Source organism: Malaclemys terrapin, chromosome 1 (genome assembly GCF_027887155.1).
Source record: "Malaclemys terrapin pileata isolate rMalTer1 chromosome 1, rMalTer1.hap1, whole genome shotgun sequence".
NCBI lineage: Eukaryota > Metazoa > Chordata > Testudines > Emydidae > Malaclemys > Malaclemys terrapin.
In genome coordinates, this window is record NC_071505.1 from 15,770,402 (window position 1) to 15,784,754 (window position 14,353).

At 45.8% G+C, this 14,353-nt stretch overlaps 1 protein-coding gene across 3 annotated transcripts in view; it reads right to left on the reverse strand.

Moving 5' to 3' along the window:
• FRMD4A (FERM domain containing 4A) overlaps positions 1–14,353 on the reverse strand; it is a 300,489-nt gene that overhangs the window by 86,141 nt on the left and 199,995 nt on the right. For all 3 annotated transcript variants that reach the window (XM_054016783.1, XM_054016776.1, XM_054016793.1), the window contains exon 7: positions 13,591–13,613. In XM_054016783.1, coding sequence (XP_053872758.1) covers positions 13,591–13,613 — 23 coding nt within the window. The remainder of the gene's footprint in view (positions 1–13,590; positions 13,614–14,353) is intronic.

The window sequence follows — 14,353 nt, forward strand, 5'->3', positions numbered from 1 at the left end:
TAAGGGGCTTGTTCACCTGCACATCTACCAATGCGATATATGCCATCATGTGCCAGCAATGCCCCTCTGCCATGTACATTGGCCAAACCGGACAGCCTCTATGCAAAAGAATAAATGGACACAAATCAGACATCGAGAATTATAACATTCAAAAACCAGTCAGAGAACACTTCAACCTCCTTGGACACCCAATTACAGACCTAAAAGTCGCAATTCTTCAACAAAAAAACTTCAAAAACAGACTCCAACGAGAAACTGCAGAACTGGAATTAATTTGCAAACTGGGCACTATTAAATTAGGCTTGAATAAAGACTAGGACTGGATGGGTCATTACACAAACTAAAAACTATTTCCCCATGTTAATTTCCCCCCTACTGTTACGCACACCTTCTTGTCAACTGTTTGAAATGGGCCATCCTGATTATCATTACAAAAGTTTTTTTTCTCCTGCTGATAATAGCCCACCTTAACTGATTTGCATCATTACAGTTAGTATGGCAACCCCCATCTTTTCATGTTCTCTGTATATATATATCTTCCTACTGTATTTTCCACTCCATGCATCTGATGAAGTGGGTTTTAGCCCATGAAAGCTTATGCCCAAATAAATTTGTTAGTCTCTAAGGTGCCACAAGTACTCCTCGTTCTTTTTGCTGATACAGACTAACAGGGATACCACTCTGAAATTTGTGATTAGTTAGTAAGGAAAAACTATAGTGATATTTAGAAGCCATTCAGAACAGGCAAGAAACTTCATTCTGGAGCCTGGTGACCATCACAGGTGAAGTGATTTGATAATGAACTATCTCCAGTGAAAGACGAGATTGTGATGCAACTGACACTGCTTTAGATCTGGTTAGCAAGCATTTTCCCACAGCATTTCTCCACTCACATACCACAGTGATAGACACTGCTTAAGAACCTAGATGGGTATGTCTAGACTAGAATTTGTGGTCATGTTTTAACTCATGTTAATTGCCAGGCTGAGCCAGAGGGTGAACCACAAATGTGTGTGTCCTGGAACAAACATTTGTGGAGTGTCTAGACTAGCATTTACAATCGAGTTAGTTAACTAGCAATCAATTAACTTGAGTTAAAACAGGACCACAAACTCTACTTGAGAAATCCCTATGAATAGCACAGAGTTTCTTGCAAAATGGGTTCTAGTTTCTCGTCTGGACAAAGATATGCTGGAAAGTACCCACAAGAAATTGCGAGGGCACAAAACCAGTGCAAACTAGTAAATGCGAGAATGCAAATGTACAGTGGCTAAAATATTAATATTTGCCTATATATATACTAAACTGTTTCCTCTTCTAAGTGTAAAGAAAAACTGTAGTATCTCATATACCAATGTCAGATGACTTTTGGCAAATGCTGACCTTTTACGGGCTACCATTGTCTTGTACCCCATCATTCAGTTGTCAATCCTTCTTAAGAGCAAATGTTCAAAAATCATTCTGGTTTTTTACTTCTGCAGGAAACACATATCTGCACAAGTTTGAGCTATTGCTCTATTCAGCATTATCTGCTGATCTGACCTCTATGCTCTGTGGCTGACAGAAGAGACAACCCAGATAACACCACCTTGCCACTTACATAATTCATTGTATTTGCTCAGACAGGTCAGTCTCCTCTACAGCAACTGCGCACTCAACCCTTGCCAACTTTGTTAACATTGTGAAAGACTTGAAAAAGTCAATTCTCCAAGAAGCAGCCAGCACCCACATTGTACCTCTGCTCAGGTAGGTTCCATACAAGAAATTTGTCTGAATCCTGCTGTGACATTGCACCCCATAATGCTTTATAGATATATGCTTATGAGTGTAAATATGACATACGCCTCTACCCTGATATAATGCTGTCCTCGGGAGCCAAAAAATCTTACTATGTTATAGGTGAAACCGCGTTATATCAAACTTGCTTTGATCTGCTGGAGCACGCAGCCCCGCCCCCCGGAGCGCTGCTTTACCGCGTTATATCCAAATTCGTGTTACATTGGGTCGTGTTATATCGGGGAAGAGGTGTAACTGGAATATGTTTTATGCTAGATATGCCATGTAACATATCTTTGCAAAGGTTATGTTCTACTGAATATATTCATCCTATTCGTATGCATGTACCATTTTTATATCTGAAGTTATGAGTGTTGGCTCTATGCTTGTATTTAAAGTGTTTGCTGTAGGAAGCACCTAAGGCAGATTTGGTCATCATAGTGTCAAGGGGTTATTCAAGTAATTGGGAGTACTTGGCTAACAATGGACCTTGACAGACGCCAATCCACATCTGAGCTTTCCTGGGAACGTTCAGGCTAACATGAGGGCAATAGCGTCTGCCTGTAGAGAACTGAGTCATGCATGGACATGTGACTTGCCCATGTGATTCCAAAACTCCATCTTGTAGCTGTGATTCTACACGGGGGAGAGAGGGGTTTCCACCCACGAGAGAGACTATATAAGCTCCTGGAAACCCCTCCATTTTGTCTTCAGCTGGCTCAAGAGATAGCCTCTCCACCCCAAAGAGATGCCTGAAAGAAACTGGAACAAAGGACAGTAACTACAGGGGTGTGAGTGATTGCTGGACCCAGACTAGGAGGAAGTCTAGTCTGTAAAAGAAGCTTATTGGAACATCTCTGAGGATGATTTACCCGCATTCAGTTTCTTACTGTATTAGGCTTAGACTTGCGTGTTTTATTTTATTTTGCTTGGTAATTTACTTTGTTCTGTCTGTTATTATTTGGAACCACTTAAATCCTACTTTTTATATTTAATAAAATCACTTTTGACTTATTAATTCACCCAGAGCAAGTATTAATACCTGGGGGATCAAACAACTGTTCATATCGCTCTATCAGTGTTATAGAGGGCGAACAATTTATGAGTTTACCCTGTATAAGCTTTATACAGAGTAAAACTGATTTATTTAGGGTTTGGCTCCCATTAGGAACTGGGTGTCTGGGTGTTGGACACAGAAGCACTTCTTAAGCTGTTTTCAGTTAAGCCTGCTGCTTTTGGGGGACGTGGTTCAGTTCTGGGTCTGTGTTTGTAGCAGGGTAGCGTGTCTGGCACAACTAGGCAGGGCACTTAAGTCCCAAGCTGCCAGGGAAAAGGGGCTTAGAGGTAGTCTCAGCACATCAGGTGGCAGTCCCAAGGGGGTTTCTGTGACTCAACCTGTCACATCTGCCATCAATAAAGAGAAGTCTGAGAAGTTTCCAAAAGATATCTGGGAAACAAAGGGAAGTGATTTCCAAAATGGGCCTTTCCAAGACCCAAACCAGAAAGTTGTCAAACAGGTGACAAGTCTAATAGTAATGAACTGCCCTTGAGCTGTTGGAGAAATCCCAGAACTGGTAATGCCAGCCTGTGAAAGGATGAACTAATCCTGTGAACTCTGGTGCTTCCCTTGGTAAGGGATATAACTGCACCATGGCAAAAAGTCTTCTAAGGATCAGAGGAAAAGCAGAAGTCATTCATAGTCAGATTGGATGGGGTGGCCTTCACGGACAGTATCAACATAGCGTGGTTTAAATGTAAAAGTTACCTTGGGTGGCAGAGTGTTCCTGTTCCACAGAATGGGTCTATCACCATCAGCTCCCTCACACCACCCTGCCAAGTGAAGCTCAAAGGATCACCTCCTGGGCTGAGACAGTAGTTCAGATTCCATGGCCCATTCGATCCTTAGGGTTCTGCTGAGACTGCCGTAGTACTGCTTTTTATTGTGAGGCCACTCGTCTTAAGAGAAATAAACTGAGAATCCCAAACAGCCATCACAACTAATACCTGACTGAGGGTGGATTTGAACTTGTGATCTACAGGTGAAAGGCTGCCTAATATATAATTAGCAAGTCCCCCGAGCAATTTGGTCACCTAGTTATGATGATTAATTATAATTATACTATATTAAGGAAAAGATTGAATAACAATATGAACATAGATTATAAAAAGTCCATCTACAGGTCAGCTAAGGGGTGTGTGTGAGGGAAAGCGAATATGGTATGGCTGACTGGTCTAAGCACAGGCTTGGAGCCAGGAACTCCCCAGCTCTAATCTTGGTTCTGATACTGACTGCCTCCTTAGGCAAGTCAATTAAACCCTCAGCCTCAACCTCGCCATTGGTACAGTACATTAAAAATAACAGTGTCTACCTACCTCAGGGTGGCTTTGCAAAAATTAAACGTTTACAAGTTGCTCTAGGGTGACCAGACGAGAGACGTGAAATATCGGGACGCGGGAGGGAGGGGGTGCTGGCAGAGCAACAAAAACAAAAAAAAACAAGAGCCGGCGGCAGAGGAAAAAACAAAAACAAAAGCAAAAAAACCCAAAAAACCAATAGCCACCGGAGCATAGGAAAAATTGGTGGGGGCTGAGCACCCACCAGCAGCTCGCCTCCGCCTCCCCTGAGCGGGCTGCCGCGTCCTGCTTCTCCCCCCTCCCTCCAGCACTTGCACCGCCATACAGCTGATTAGTGCAAGCCTGGGAGGGAGGGGGGAGGAGGAGGAATGCGGCGTGCTTGGGGAAGAGGCAGGGCCAGGGCGGGGATTTGGGGAAGGATCCAATGGAGCAGTGAGGGAGCGGGCCTGGGGGCGGGACACGGGCGGGAATTTGGGGAGGGATCTAATGGGGGAGGAAGGGGGCGGAGTTGGGGCAGGGTGAGGGGTGCGAGCCCCTCCGCCTGTGCTCTGGAGGGCAAAATATCGGGACAATTCAAGTAAATATCGGGACAGTCCCAATAAAATCGGGACGTTTGGTCACCCTAAGTTGCTCAGCAAATGAAACATTAAATACTGCTAGTCCTGCAATTAATTTTAAGCTAGGTTACTTGTGCCATCCGCTCTCAGCAAATTCAGAAACTTTCTGCTACATGTAATATCAACCATCAATTACAAAAGAAACAGCAGACTAAATCTCCCTATTCTTATCAGTCTAATAATTATCTCCATTGAATAAAAGGGGAGGAATGTGCTCTGATACCGGGGCAGAAAAGGTGCCATTACAGGAGCAAGGTTTTATGATCACTATTGTTATGGTGCAATAGGACCGGCTGCATGTTGGCTCCTGTCATTCTTAAACCCGAATTGCATAAATGCTGTTTTATGACACAGGATGAAAATTAAGCATATAATTGTTTTTGAGATTACAATATGCACAAACATGTATATTATTTTAAAATGTCATTTAGTAGCAAATTAGCCCTCTACCTTGCTTCCCTGGATGTTGTCACTATTCAGTGTTTTGCGAGGGGATACTCTTGTACTTTTCTCCCCATGCATCATGATTCCTGACTCAAAAGAGCTAACAAAGATGGACTGTTTTTGGAGCTATTTAAAAAGACTGGGTTTTTTACCTTTTTTTTTTTTACCAAGCTGGGGGACAAGTACTCTATGTGAGGGGTGGCTAGCTTTCTTGGCATTGTTGTTTAAGATCTAAAATCCTAACCCTCCATTAAACCAAGGCAACATGAGTTTCCCATTGAATTCAATAGGCACTGGCTCAGGCCCCGAATCAGGTAGGATGAAATTGGGGGGAAAGTTCAAACACTAGCAATATGCTCAGTTCTGCGAAGGAAAGTGATCCGCAGCAGTGCAGTATGTTTCAGATGAAGTATTCAATACTTTCATAGATACCACAGGCCATAGAACTTCCCCAGAATAATTCTGAGAGCAGATCTTTTAGAAAAACATCCACATTTGATTTTTAAATGTCCAATGATGGAAAAATCCATGACGACCCTTGGTAAATTGTTCCAGTGGTTAATTACCCTGACAGTTAAAAGTGTACCCCTTAAATCCAGCCTGAATTTCTCTAGTTTCAACTTCCAGCCATTGGATTGTGTTACACCTTTCTCTGCTAGATTGAAGAGCCCAGTAGCAAATATTTGTTCCCCATGTTGGTATTTATAGACTGTGACCAAGTCATCCCTTAATCTTCTCTTCGTTAAATTAAATAGAGTTTCTTGAGCCTATCCCTATAAGACACGTTTTCTAATCCTTTAATCACTCCCGTGGCTCTTCTCTGAATCTTCTCCTGTTTATCAACATCCTTCTTGAATTGTGGCCACCAGAACTGGATACGTTATTCCAGCAGATTTTGCATCAGTGCCAAATATAGAAGTAAAATAACCTCTCTACTCCTAGTTGAGATTCCCCCGTTTATACGTTCTAGGATTGCATTAGCCCTTTAGCCCCAATGTCAGTCTTGGAGTTTATCCACCACGATCCTCATACCTTTTTCAGAGTCACTTTTTCCCAGGATAGAGTCTCCCATCCCGTAAATATGGCCCGTGTTCTTTGTTCCCAGATGAATACATTTACATTTAGCCGTATTAAAATGCATATTGTTTGCTTGCACCCAGCTTACCAACCGAGCCAGATCGCTCTTGTATCACTGACCTATCTTCATTATTTACCACTCCTCCAAGTTTTGTGTCATCTGCAAAGATTACCAGTGATGACTTCATGTTTTCTTCCAGGTCATTAAAATAGCGTAGGGCCGAGAACTGATTCCTGTGGAACCCCACTGGAAACACACCTGCCTGATGATGATTCCTCGTTTACAGTTATATTTTGAGACCTATCTCATCTCTTAGCCACATTTTAATCCATTTAATATGTGTCAAGTTAATTTCATAACATTCTAGTTTTTTAATCAAAATGTCATGCATAACAAGTCAAACTCCCTACAGAAGTCTATTACATCAACACTTTTACCTTTATCAACCAAATCTGTAATCTCATGAAAAAAAAAAAGATATCAGATTAGTTTGACAAGATCTATTTTTCATAAACTCATGTTGATTGGCATTAATTATATTACCCTCCTTTCATTTTTTATTGAGTCCCATACCATCTGCACCAGTATTTTGCCTGGAATCAATGTCAGGCTAACAGGCCTATAATTACCCAGGCTTATAATTACCCAGGTCACACCATTTACCCTTTTAAAATATTGGCACAGCATTACCTTTCTTCCGGTCTTCTGAACTACCCCAGCATTTCCCAGTGTCCTACCCAGAGGCGCCCGGAGGGAGGGAGTCTGTGAGATTTAGGACTGGGTTTATCAAAGGGTCTAAGCACAGGCGCCGAGTTTCTAATCTGCCGGAGGGTGCTCCCTCTTGCTCTGCCCAGGCCCTGACCCCACTCCATCCCTTCCCCAAAGCCCCACCCAGCTCCTTCCCACCCCCGCTCTGCCCCTTCCCTGCCCAGTTCCACCGCCTCCCCCGAGCACGCTGCGCCCTTGCTCCTTCCCCTCTCCCCCAGTGCCTCCTGACACCGCAAAACAGATGATCCAGGGCAGGCAGTAGGTGCTGGGAGGGACGGGAAGGCACTGATCAGTGGGGCCTACTGGTGGGTGGGAGGTGCTGGAAGGGGAGGTTCTGATAGGGGGGCTGCCGGTGGGTGCTCAGCACCCACAATTTTTTTCCCCATGGGTGCTCCAGCCTTGGAATAGGTGCCTATAGGCAGGTCTTCACTACCCGCAAGATCAGCGGGTAGTGATCGATCTATCGGGGATCGATTTATTGCGTCTAGTGTAGACGCGATAAAATCGATCCCCGATTACACTCCCCGTCGACTCCGGAACTCCAGCTCGTGAGAGGCGAAAGCAGAGTCAATGGGGGAGTGGCAGCGGTCGACTCGCCACTGTCCTCACGGCCAGGTAAGTCGACCTAAGATACGCCGACTTTAGCTACGCTATTCGTGTAGCTGAAGTCGGCATATCTTAGGTCGACCCCCCCACAGTGTAGACCAGGGCTATGAGTCTAAGAGAATTCAAGGCCTGAAGTCAATAGACATTTTGCCACTAATTTCAAAAAGTACAGAATCAAGAGCTAAGTGTCCATCTCCTATTGAAAGTCAATAGGATTTGGGCACCTCATTCCCATAGGCTCCTTTAGAAATCTGAGCCTAAATGTATAATTTTTCAGTCCAAACAACCATATCCTTTGGTTACCCCTCCAAAGCAAAGGTGAATAATCAATTTCCCTTAACATACAAAGGGCTTTAACTTCTGTTTTAAAACCCAGCTCGGTAGCACATCCTCTGCAATTCTGCCTCTAAAGCCATGTGAACTTGTTGGAAAATTCTTGAAACCCAATCGGCAGTAGCAGGAAAAACTCCATCTAAGGGATATTCAGGAAAATGACACAATAATGCTGCTATTGACTCCACGGCTCTTGATAATTACTGTCGAACTCTGCTTGGAATCTAAAGAATTGGATAAGACTGATGATAGCAAACACTGGGCCTTATAAGGCTTATTTTTTTCTCTCTCCCGCAACATGGGTTTCCATCCCAGGGTTGCCGATGCACTGTGTTTTGGCTATGGCGACACTAGAGAGCTTATAGCACGGCACACAAGCGTCTTTATGTGTTTCTAATGTGGAAAAATAGGCACCATCTGTGACCATTTACATTTACATATTTAATTTTACATTGGGTGATAATCTTTTCTACATTTATAGTTGGGGAAAAGTTCAGAAGGAGAGTCGGGGACGTCAGAATCTGAGGGAGCGCGCTGAGGGGTGGCGCTGCAGCGTGGCTGCTGTCTTTTGTATAAACACGGTGCTAGCAGACAGACCTCCGCTGAATGGCAGCTTTTGGTGTATGATATTCTGCTACTGAATAGCCATTGAGCAGGGCCCTGCCCCCAAGCCACACAGAAGTGTAGGTTGGCAGAGGGGCGGAGCTTCCTGTCCCCTGAAATTTTTAACAGTTAGGTCACAAAGACTGTTTGTCAGCAAACTCACTACAGTACCAACATTTCCTTCAGTGAAGCCACTCTTACCCACTGCAGACATTGGCTGTCTGGCCAGCCCGTCAAAGCAAGGGCAAACCAGAGTGCGTCTCTGCCCCTGGAACCAATTTCCACCCAAGGTTTCAATCGGTTCCAGGCTTACGTAGCCATCTGCTTTGCTTTGAATGATGATGGTCGCACATCTCCTGTAACTCATTCAGAATGCATCTCAGCCACACACAGCTGCCTCCACTCGAATCAAAGGCTGTGTCTACACTACCACTTATGTCGGCATAACTTATGTCACTCCGGGCACAGGTGCTGACTTTCCTTTTTCCAGGTGGGTGCTCCACCCTCACTCTGCCCTGAGGCCCCCCTTTGCTTGCTGTGGGGGGAATCAGCGAGGCCTGTCAAAGTATGGCTCAAGCCTGCACTCAGGTGGAGCTGCAAATTGTCAATCAGCCTAGGCCAGGGGTCGGCAACGTTCGGCACGCGGCTCGCCAGGGTAAGCACCCTAGCGGGCCGGGCCAGTTTATTTACCTGCTGACGCGGCTGGTTCGGCCGATCACGGCCCCCATTGGCCGTGGTTCGCCGTCCCGGGCCAATGGGGGGCGGCGGGAAGCCGCGGCCAGCACATCCCTCGGCCCGCGCCGCTTCCCGCCGCCCCCATTGGCCCGGGACGGCGAACTGCGGCGAGTGGGGGCCGCGATTGGCCGAACTTGCCACGTCAGCAGGTAAATAAACTGGCCCGGCCCGCCAGGGTGCTTACCCTGGCGAGCCGCGTGCCGAACGTTGCCAACCCCTGGCCTAGGTTCTGGTTCAGAGCAGGGCAGCAAGCACTGTCCCTTAGCTCAGGCCTGCACTCAGGCGGAGCAGCAAATAGGCATGTAGCCCAGGCTCTGGTTCAGAGCTGGGCGGTAAACAAAGTCACTCAGTTCCAACCTGCACTCAGGTGGGGCTGCAAGCAATTAATGAGCCCAGGCTCTGGTTCAGAGCTGGGCAGGAAACAAAGACACTCAGCCTGGGCCTGCAACCAAAGTCAGTTAACTCAGGCTTTCATTCAGCTAGCCTGAGGGAGTGGGAGACTGTCACCCACCGCTTGGGTGGCAGGGGGGGATGCAGGCCTTCCCATTCCACTGCGTCCCGGCTCAGGGCCCTAAGGGTGGCGGAGGGGTCTGCCACTGCGTCAGTGGGGATCCAAGCCGCAACACGCTGACTCACTCTCTGCCAGCGTTGCAGCCAAACAGGGGTCTACTGCCCCTGGGCCACTTCCACACTCCCCCTCCAAGGATACCTGCTGATCCGGTGAGGTAAGATGATCAGCGGGGGCCTCAGTTGCCAGCAGTAGCTCTGCTGGGGTTGGGCCAGCCGGTGGTCTGGGACAGTCGTCTGTCTCCTGCGCAGCCGGGTCATCCAGAGGTCCAGGTTGTCCAGGCCAGTCATCTGCCACCCCTGGGGTCAGGTCAGTCTAGGGTCCAGGCGGTCTGGACCAATCGTCTGCACTCTGCGGGCCTGCTGCCACCTCCCAGCACGAGAGCTCAGAGGAAACATCTGTCCCCTCCAGTGGCTAGGCCACGACTGAGCTTCTCGGTCCCGCCTTTATACTTCCGGCCCCGCCGTTGGTGTCCAGGGGGCGGAGCTAGGGGTAGGGCTCCGCTCACGAGGGTTGGAGCCCCCTCTTCCTCTGTGTCTAGGGAGGGCCCGTTCACCTCACTTCAATCCCCCAGCACTGGACAACTCATCTTCCCCAAGACCTGCAGCAGGAGCAGCCATCCTGGGAGAGGTGACAATTGATCAGGTAAGAATGGCAGAAAGTTGCCACCTGGATTTTGTGAGGTCACCTCTGATTTCCATGAGGGTTTGCACATTCCCAAATAACTTTAAGAATGCACAAAACCTTATCACCATGTGATGTCACCTCTCAGGATGATGAAGTTTTGATGTCATCATGCCTACATCACACTGTGCTGATGCCAAGCTGTGATGTAAAGATCAAAGCATCATAGGGCTAGATATCACACCACGATAGTCCCCACAGGCAGGAATTCTGCAACAAGTGCTTTCGTGGGAATTCTCCCTTCCTTAAAGTTAAGCACCCGCTTAAGTGCTTTGCTGGATTGGGGCCAAAGAGACACCATTAGTCTCCTTAGCGGTAAATCTTCACTGCTTTCAGGCAATAAGTTTGCTGAAATTTTCCATTTTCCTTCTAAACATGCATCTCTTAGATAGCTTTGTTTCTGCAGAAAGCAGAGTTCAATAGTGCAGCCTTCATGAAATTTATGCTGTCATTTACAAGATATAATCTTTAAATCTCAGTAACAAAGACGCTCTGTAACTGCAAAGCTTCTCCATATCAGACAATAGCAAATTCTATTAGTAACAACATTTCAACAATGATTAACCTCAAACGCAGATAGGTAACAACAGGAGCCACCTTCAGCCCTGGCATACGTAGGTACAACTCCTATTATCTACAAACAAAAGTTACTCCTGCTTGCATCTGGATGCATTTATCCCTAAGACTTCAAGTTCATACATTGCTGTGTTGGTGAAACCCGTAAGCACAATTCTCAGTGGGTGAAATCCTGGCTCAAAGGCAAAACTCTCATTGACTTCAGTAGCGTCAGGATTTCACCCAATAAGTAAACCCTCTCTAGTGAATGTGAAGTGCTCATGAAAGGTGCGGGATGGATGTCCCTGGAGAAAGGGCATAAAGCAGTGCAAGCTTCTCCTACCCTGCTCCTACAACATGCCTCAAACCCAGCCTACAGGCATGCAGGTCAGTCTCCAAAGCCCATTCATATCTTGCCCTCTGTATCATGAGACCGCCAACAGGGTGCCAGTTATAATGGTGGGGTTTGGAAAGCAGATACTACACTGAGACAATCAAACTCACAGAGACCACCACGCAATGAAGACTTTCATTCACTTATCAAAATTAGATGGCTATGCAGGGAGCATACTTCGCAGCAGTGTGCCTTACTGGATTGTGCACTAGAAGTGGACTCAGGAGACCTGGGTTCTACTCCTAGCTGTGGCTTACTGGGTGACCTTGGGCAAATCATTGCCACACTCTATGCCTCAGTTTCCCCATCTGAAAAATGGGGATCCTGAGACCCTTTTTAAAGTGCTTTGAGATCTACAGATGAAAAGCACCTTATAAAATCTAGGTACACCTCTACCTCGATACAACGCTGTCCTCAGGAGCCAAAAAATCTTACCGTGTTATAGGTGAAACTGCGTTATATCTGAATTCGTGTTATATCGGGTCACGTTATATCGAGGTAGAGATGTACTACCTTCACCCTGACATGGAGGGCCAATTAGCCCCACCTATGATAGGGTTTTGTGTGATGTTGAAACCTGACCAACTCATTTGACACAGAGCAATGAACAGCCTTCAGTTGGTGAAAACTTTCCACGGCTACTTCCAGCTCTGCAACTGGACTCGGACACCTAAAAGTGAAAGGTTCTACAGCCAATCCCCTGAACCACTTCACCCAATCTTTCTGTCTTTAACCTTATTCAAGTCCAGCCGGTGCATGTTTTTTATGTACAGGATACTCTGCTGTTCATAACCCTGCGTGTGCTGGAGGACGTGGTTATCATGGGGTTTGATTGAACTGGGAAAGCGTCCCTCACTTGACAATGTGTTTTAAATCAGCCTGCATGATAAAATAGCTGAATGTCTCTCCTAGCTACCTAACTAAATGGCACTGCTGATAACCACGCTGTTCTGAAATAGTTGGACTTGAGAAATAAAGCAAGATCAGGCTTGTGTCTCCTTGTCACAGACATGTCAGGATTTCACAAGCCGACTGGGACTCTGAAAAATGATAGGGCAGAACCAGAGTTTCTTTTTGCTGAGCGTCATCTCACATTCCTGGTTGTTGCAGGGCGAGGTTACAATGTTTGCAATGCACGTTCCATCTTTCCAGTTTAAAAAAAAATTAAGTTTATGTTAGTGCTGCTTAAAAGTCCTAGCCTGCCAGAGCTGGAGAATCAAGTCTTGTTTTATCTGGTCCTCTGTTTAGTCACAATCTTCTATTCACCCCCAGTAGCCCTGTGAGCATTCTACCAATGCACCTCCGCCTTGACTGGAGGGACCTTCTCTTGGGGCTGCATCCCTGCCCATCCATTTGCTGGCTTTCCTTCTGAGATCAGCTGCAAGGATGATTGATGGTGGTTCTCCAGCTGCAGTTCAGTTTGAGAGCAGTACAGTGTAATCTATGGTGGGGTTTGTTTTTGTAACATGGACCTGGGTCTGCTAAGTATCAGAGTGAGAGCATCCATGGATTTTACACAGGGCACTGAACAGCCATCAGATGATAATGACTTTTGGTCACTACTGACCTGGACCTGACCTAACTCAGATGCTGTATATTTATTAACAATCCCTTGAGCCATCTAACCCCAGCCACCGGTGAATTTTTTAGCACTTCTGAAAATCAGGCTCAAACTTGGAGGTCCCCCCATTCAGAGGCCACCTAATGCCAGTTAATGAGAGAATTTTAACATCAAGTCCTGCTGGACATGTGATATTACAACAGTGATTGTGGGGGAGTCATTTCCTCAGCAATTTCCTTCGGCAGGCTACGCTGTTTCCTGAACTTCACAAACACATCAAGAAATTCACAAACAATGTAGTCACAAACAATACTGTTTTCAATATGTGGCCTGGGCCGGGGCTGCATATTGGACCTAAGTTATTACAGGAAACATGATGTCTAGGCTAACAACAGTGTGAAGAGTTCCCCATTGCAATATAGTTATAAACTGTCACATCAGTCCTCCAGCAGATGTAATCAGTTTCACAGTCAGAATAAATAATGGCATTGAGAGAACTTCCAACAAACTTACCTTGCAAAATCTCCTTTCGCCTCCTGTAAAAAGATGGAAAAAAACCCAACATTTGTCACTAAAATAGCAACATTTAATTCAGAAAAGATACATTTCTAGATTTCTCACTTACAAATATCAGTCAACAATAGTTTCCTTACTTAACAAATTCCAATGGTATTGTCAGTATCAAGCCTTTAAACTAAGTCGGACTTGCTGTACCACTTTGGGCTGCAATCTGGACAGATCTTACAAATCAAATCGGGTTAGGCACAGCAAGTAGTCAGGCCGACGACTCTCTATGCTGCTAGTGGATACCTATGGTAAGTACTGCAGGAAGTAGTGCTGGCGAATTACTAAGTGTGTTCTTCGTATTAAACCAGTACTCCTGTATGGTTAGGGGGCAGTGCATTGCTAGAAGATCTCCAAAGTACAAGTGACTTGTGGTCACTGAAAACCCCCTGACACCTTTTGCAAATATTAGCCCCACTGCTTGGATCAGTTTCCAGTTTGAGTAATTACATTCTGCATATCTAAATTTCCCATTCTGCTTTTTGTTGGATACAGTGTTTTTCTTAAACTTCTGTCCTTCCTACCTAAGAAAGTACTTAGGGAAACACTGACTATATATTTTAGATGTTTCGTCCATGAAAGCATTGTGATCTATCTATCAACATCAGAGTCCAATCCTACACTAGTGTGTGGTGCTCCACTCCAGTGATGGCATCAGTACCAGAATTTGGTCTCTGCTGGAGTCTTGTAGCCATATTTTGATATCTGAAGC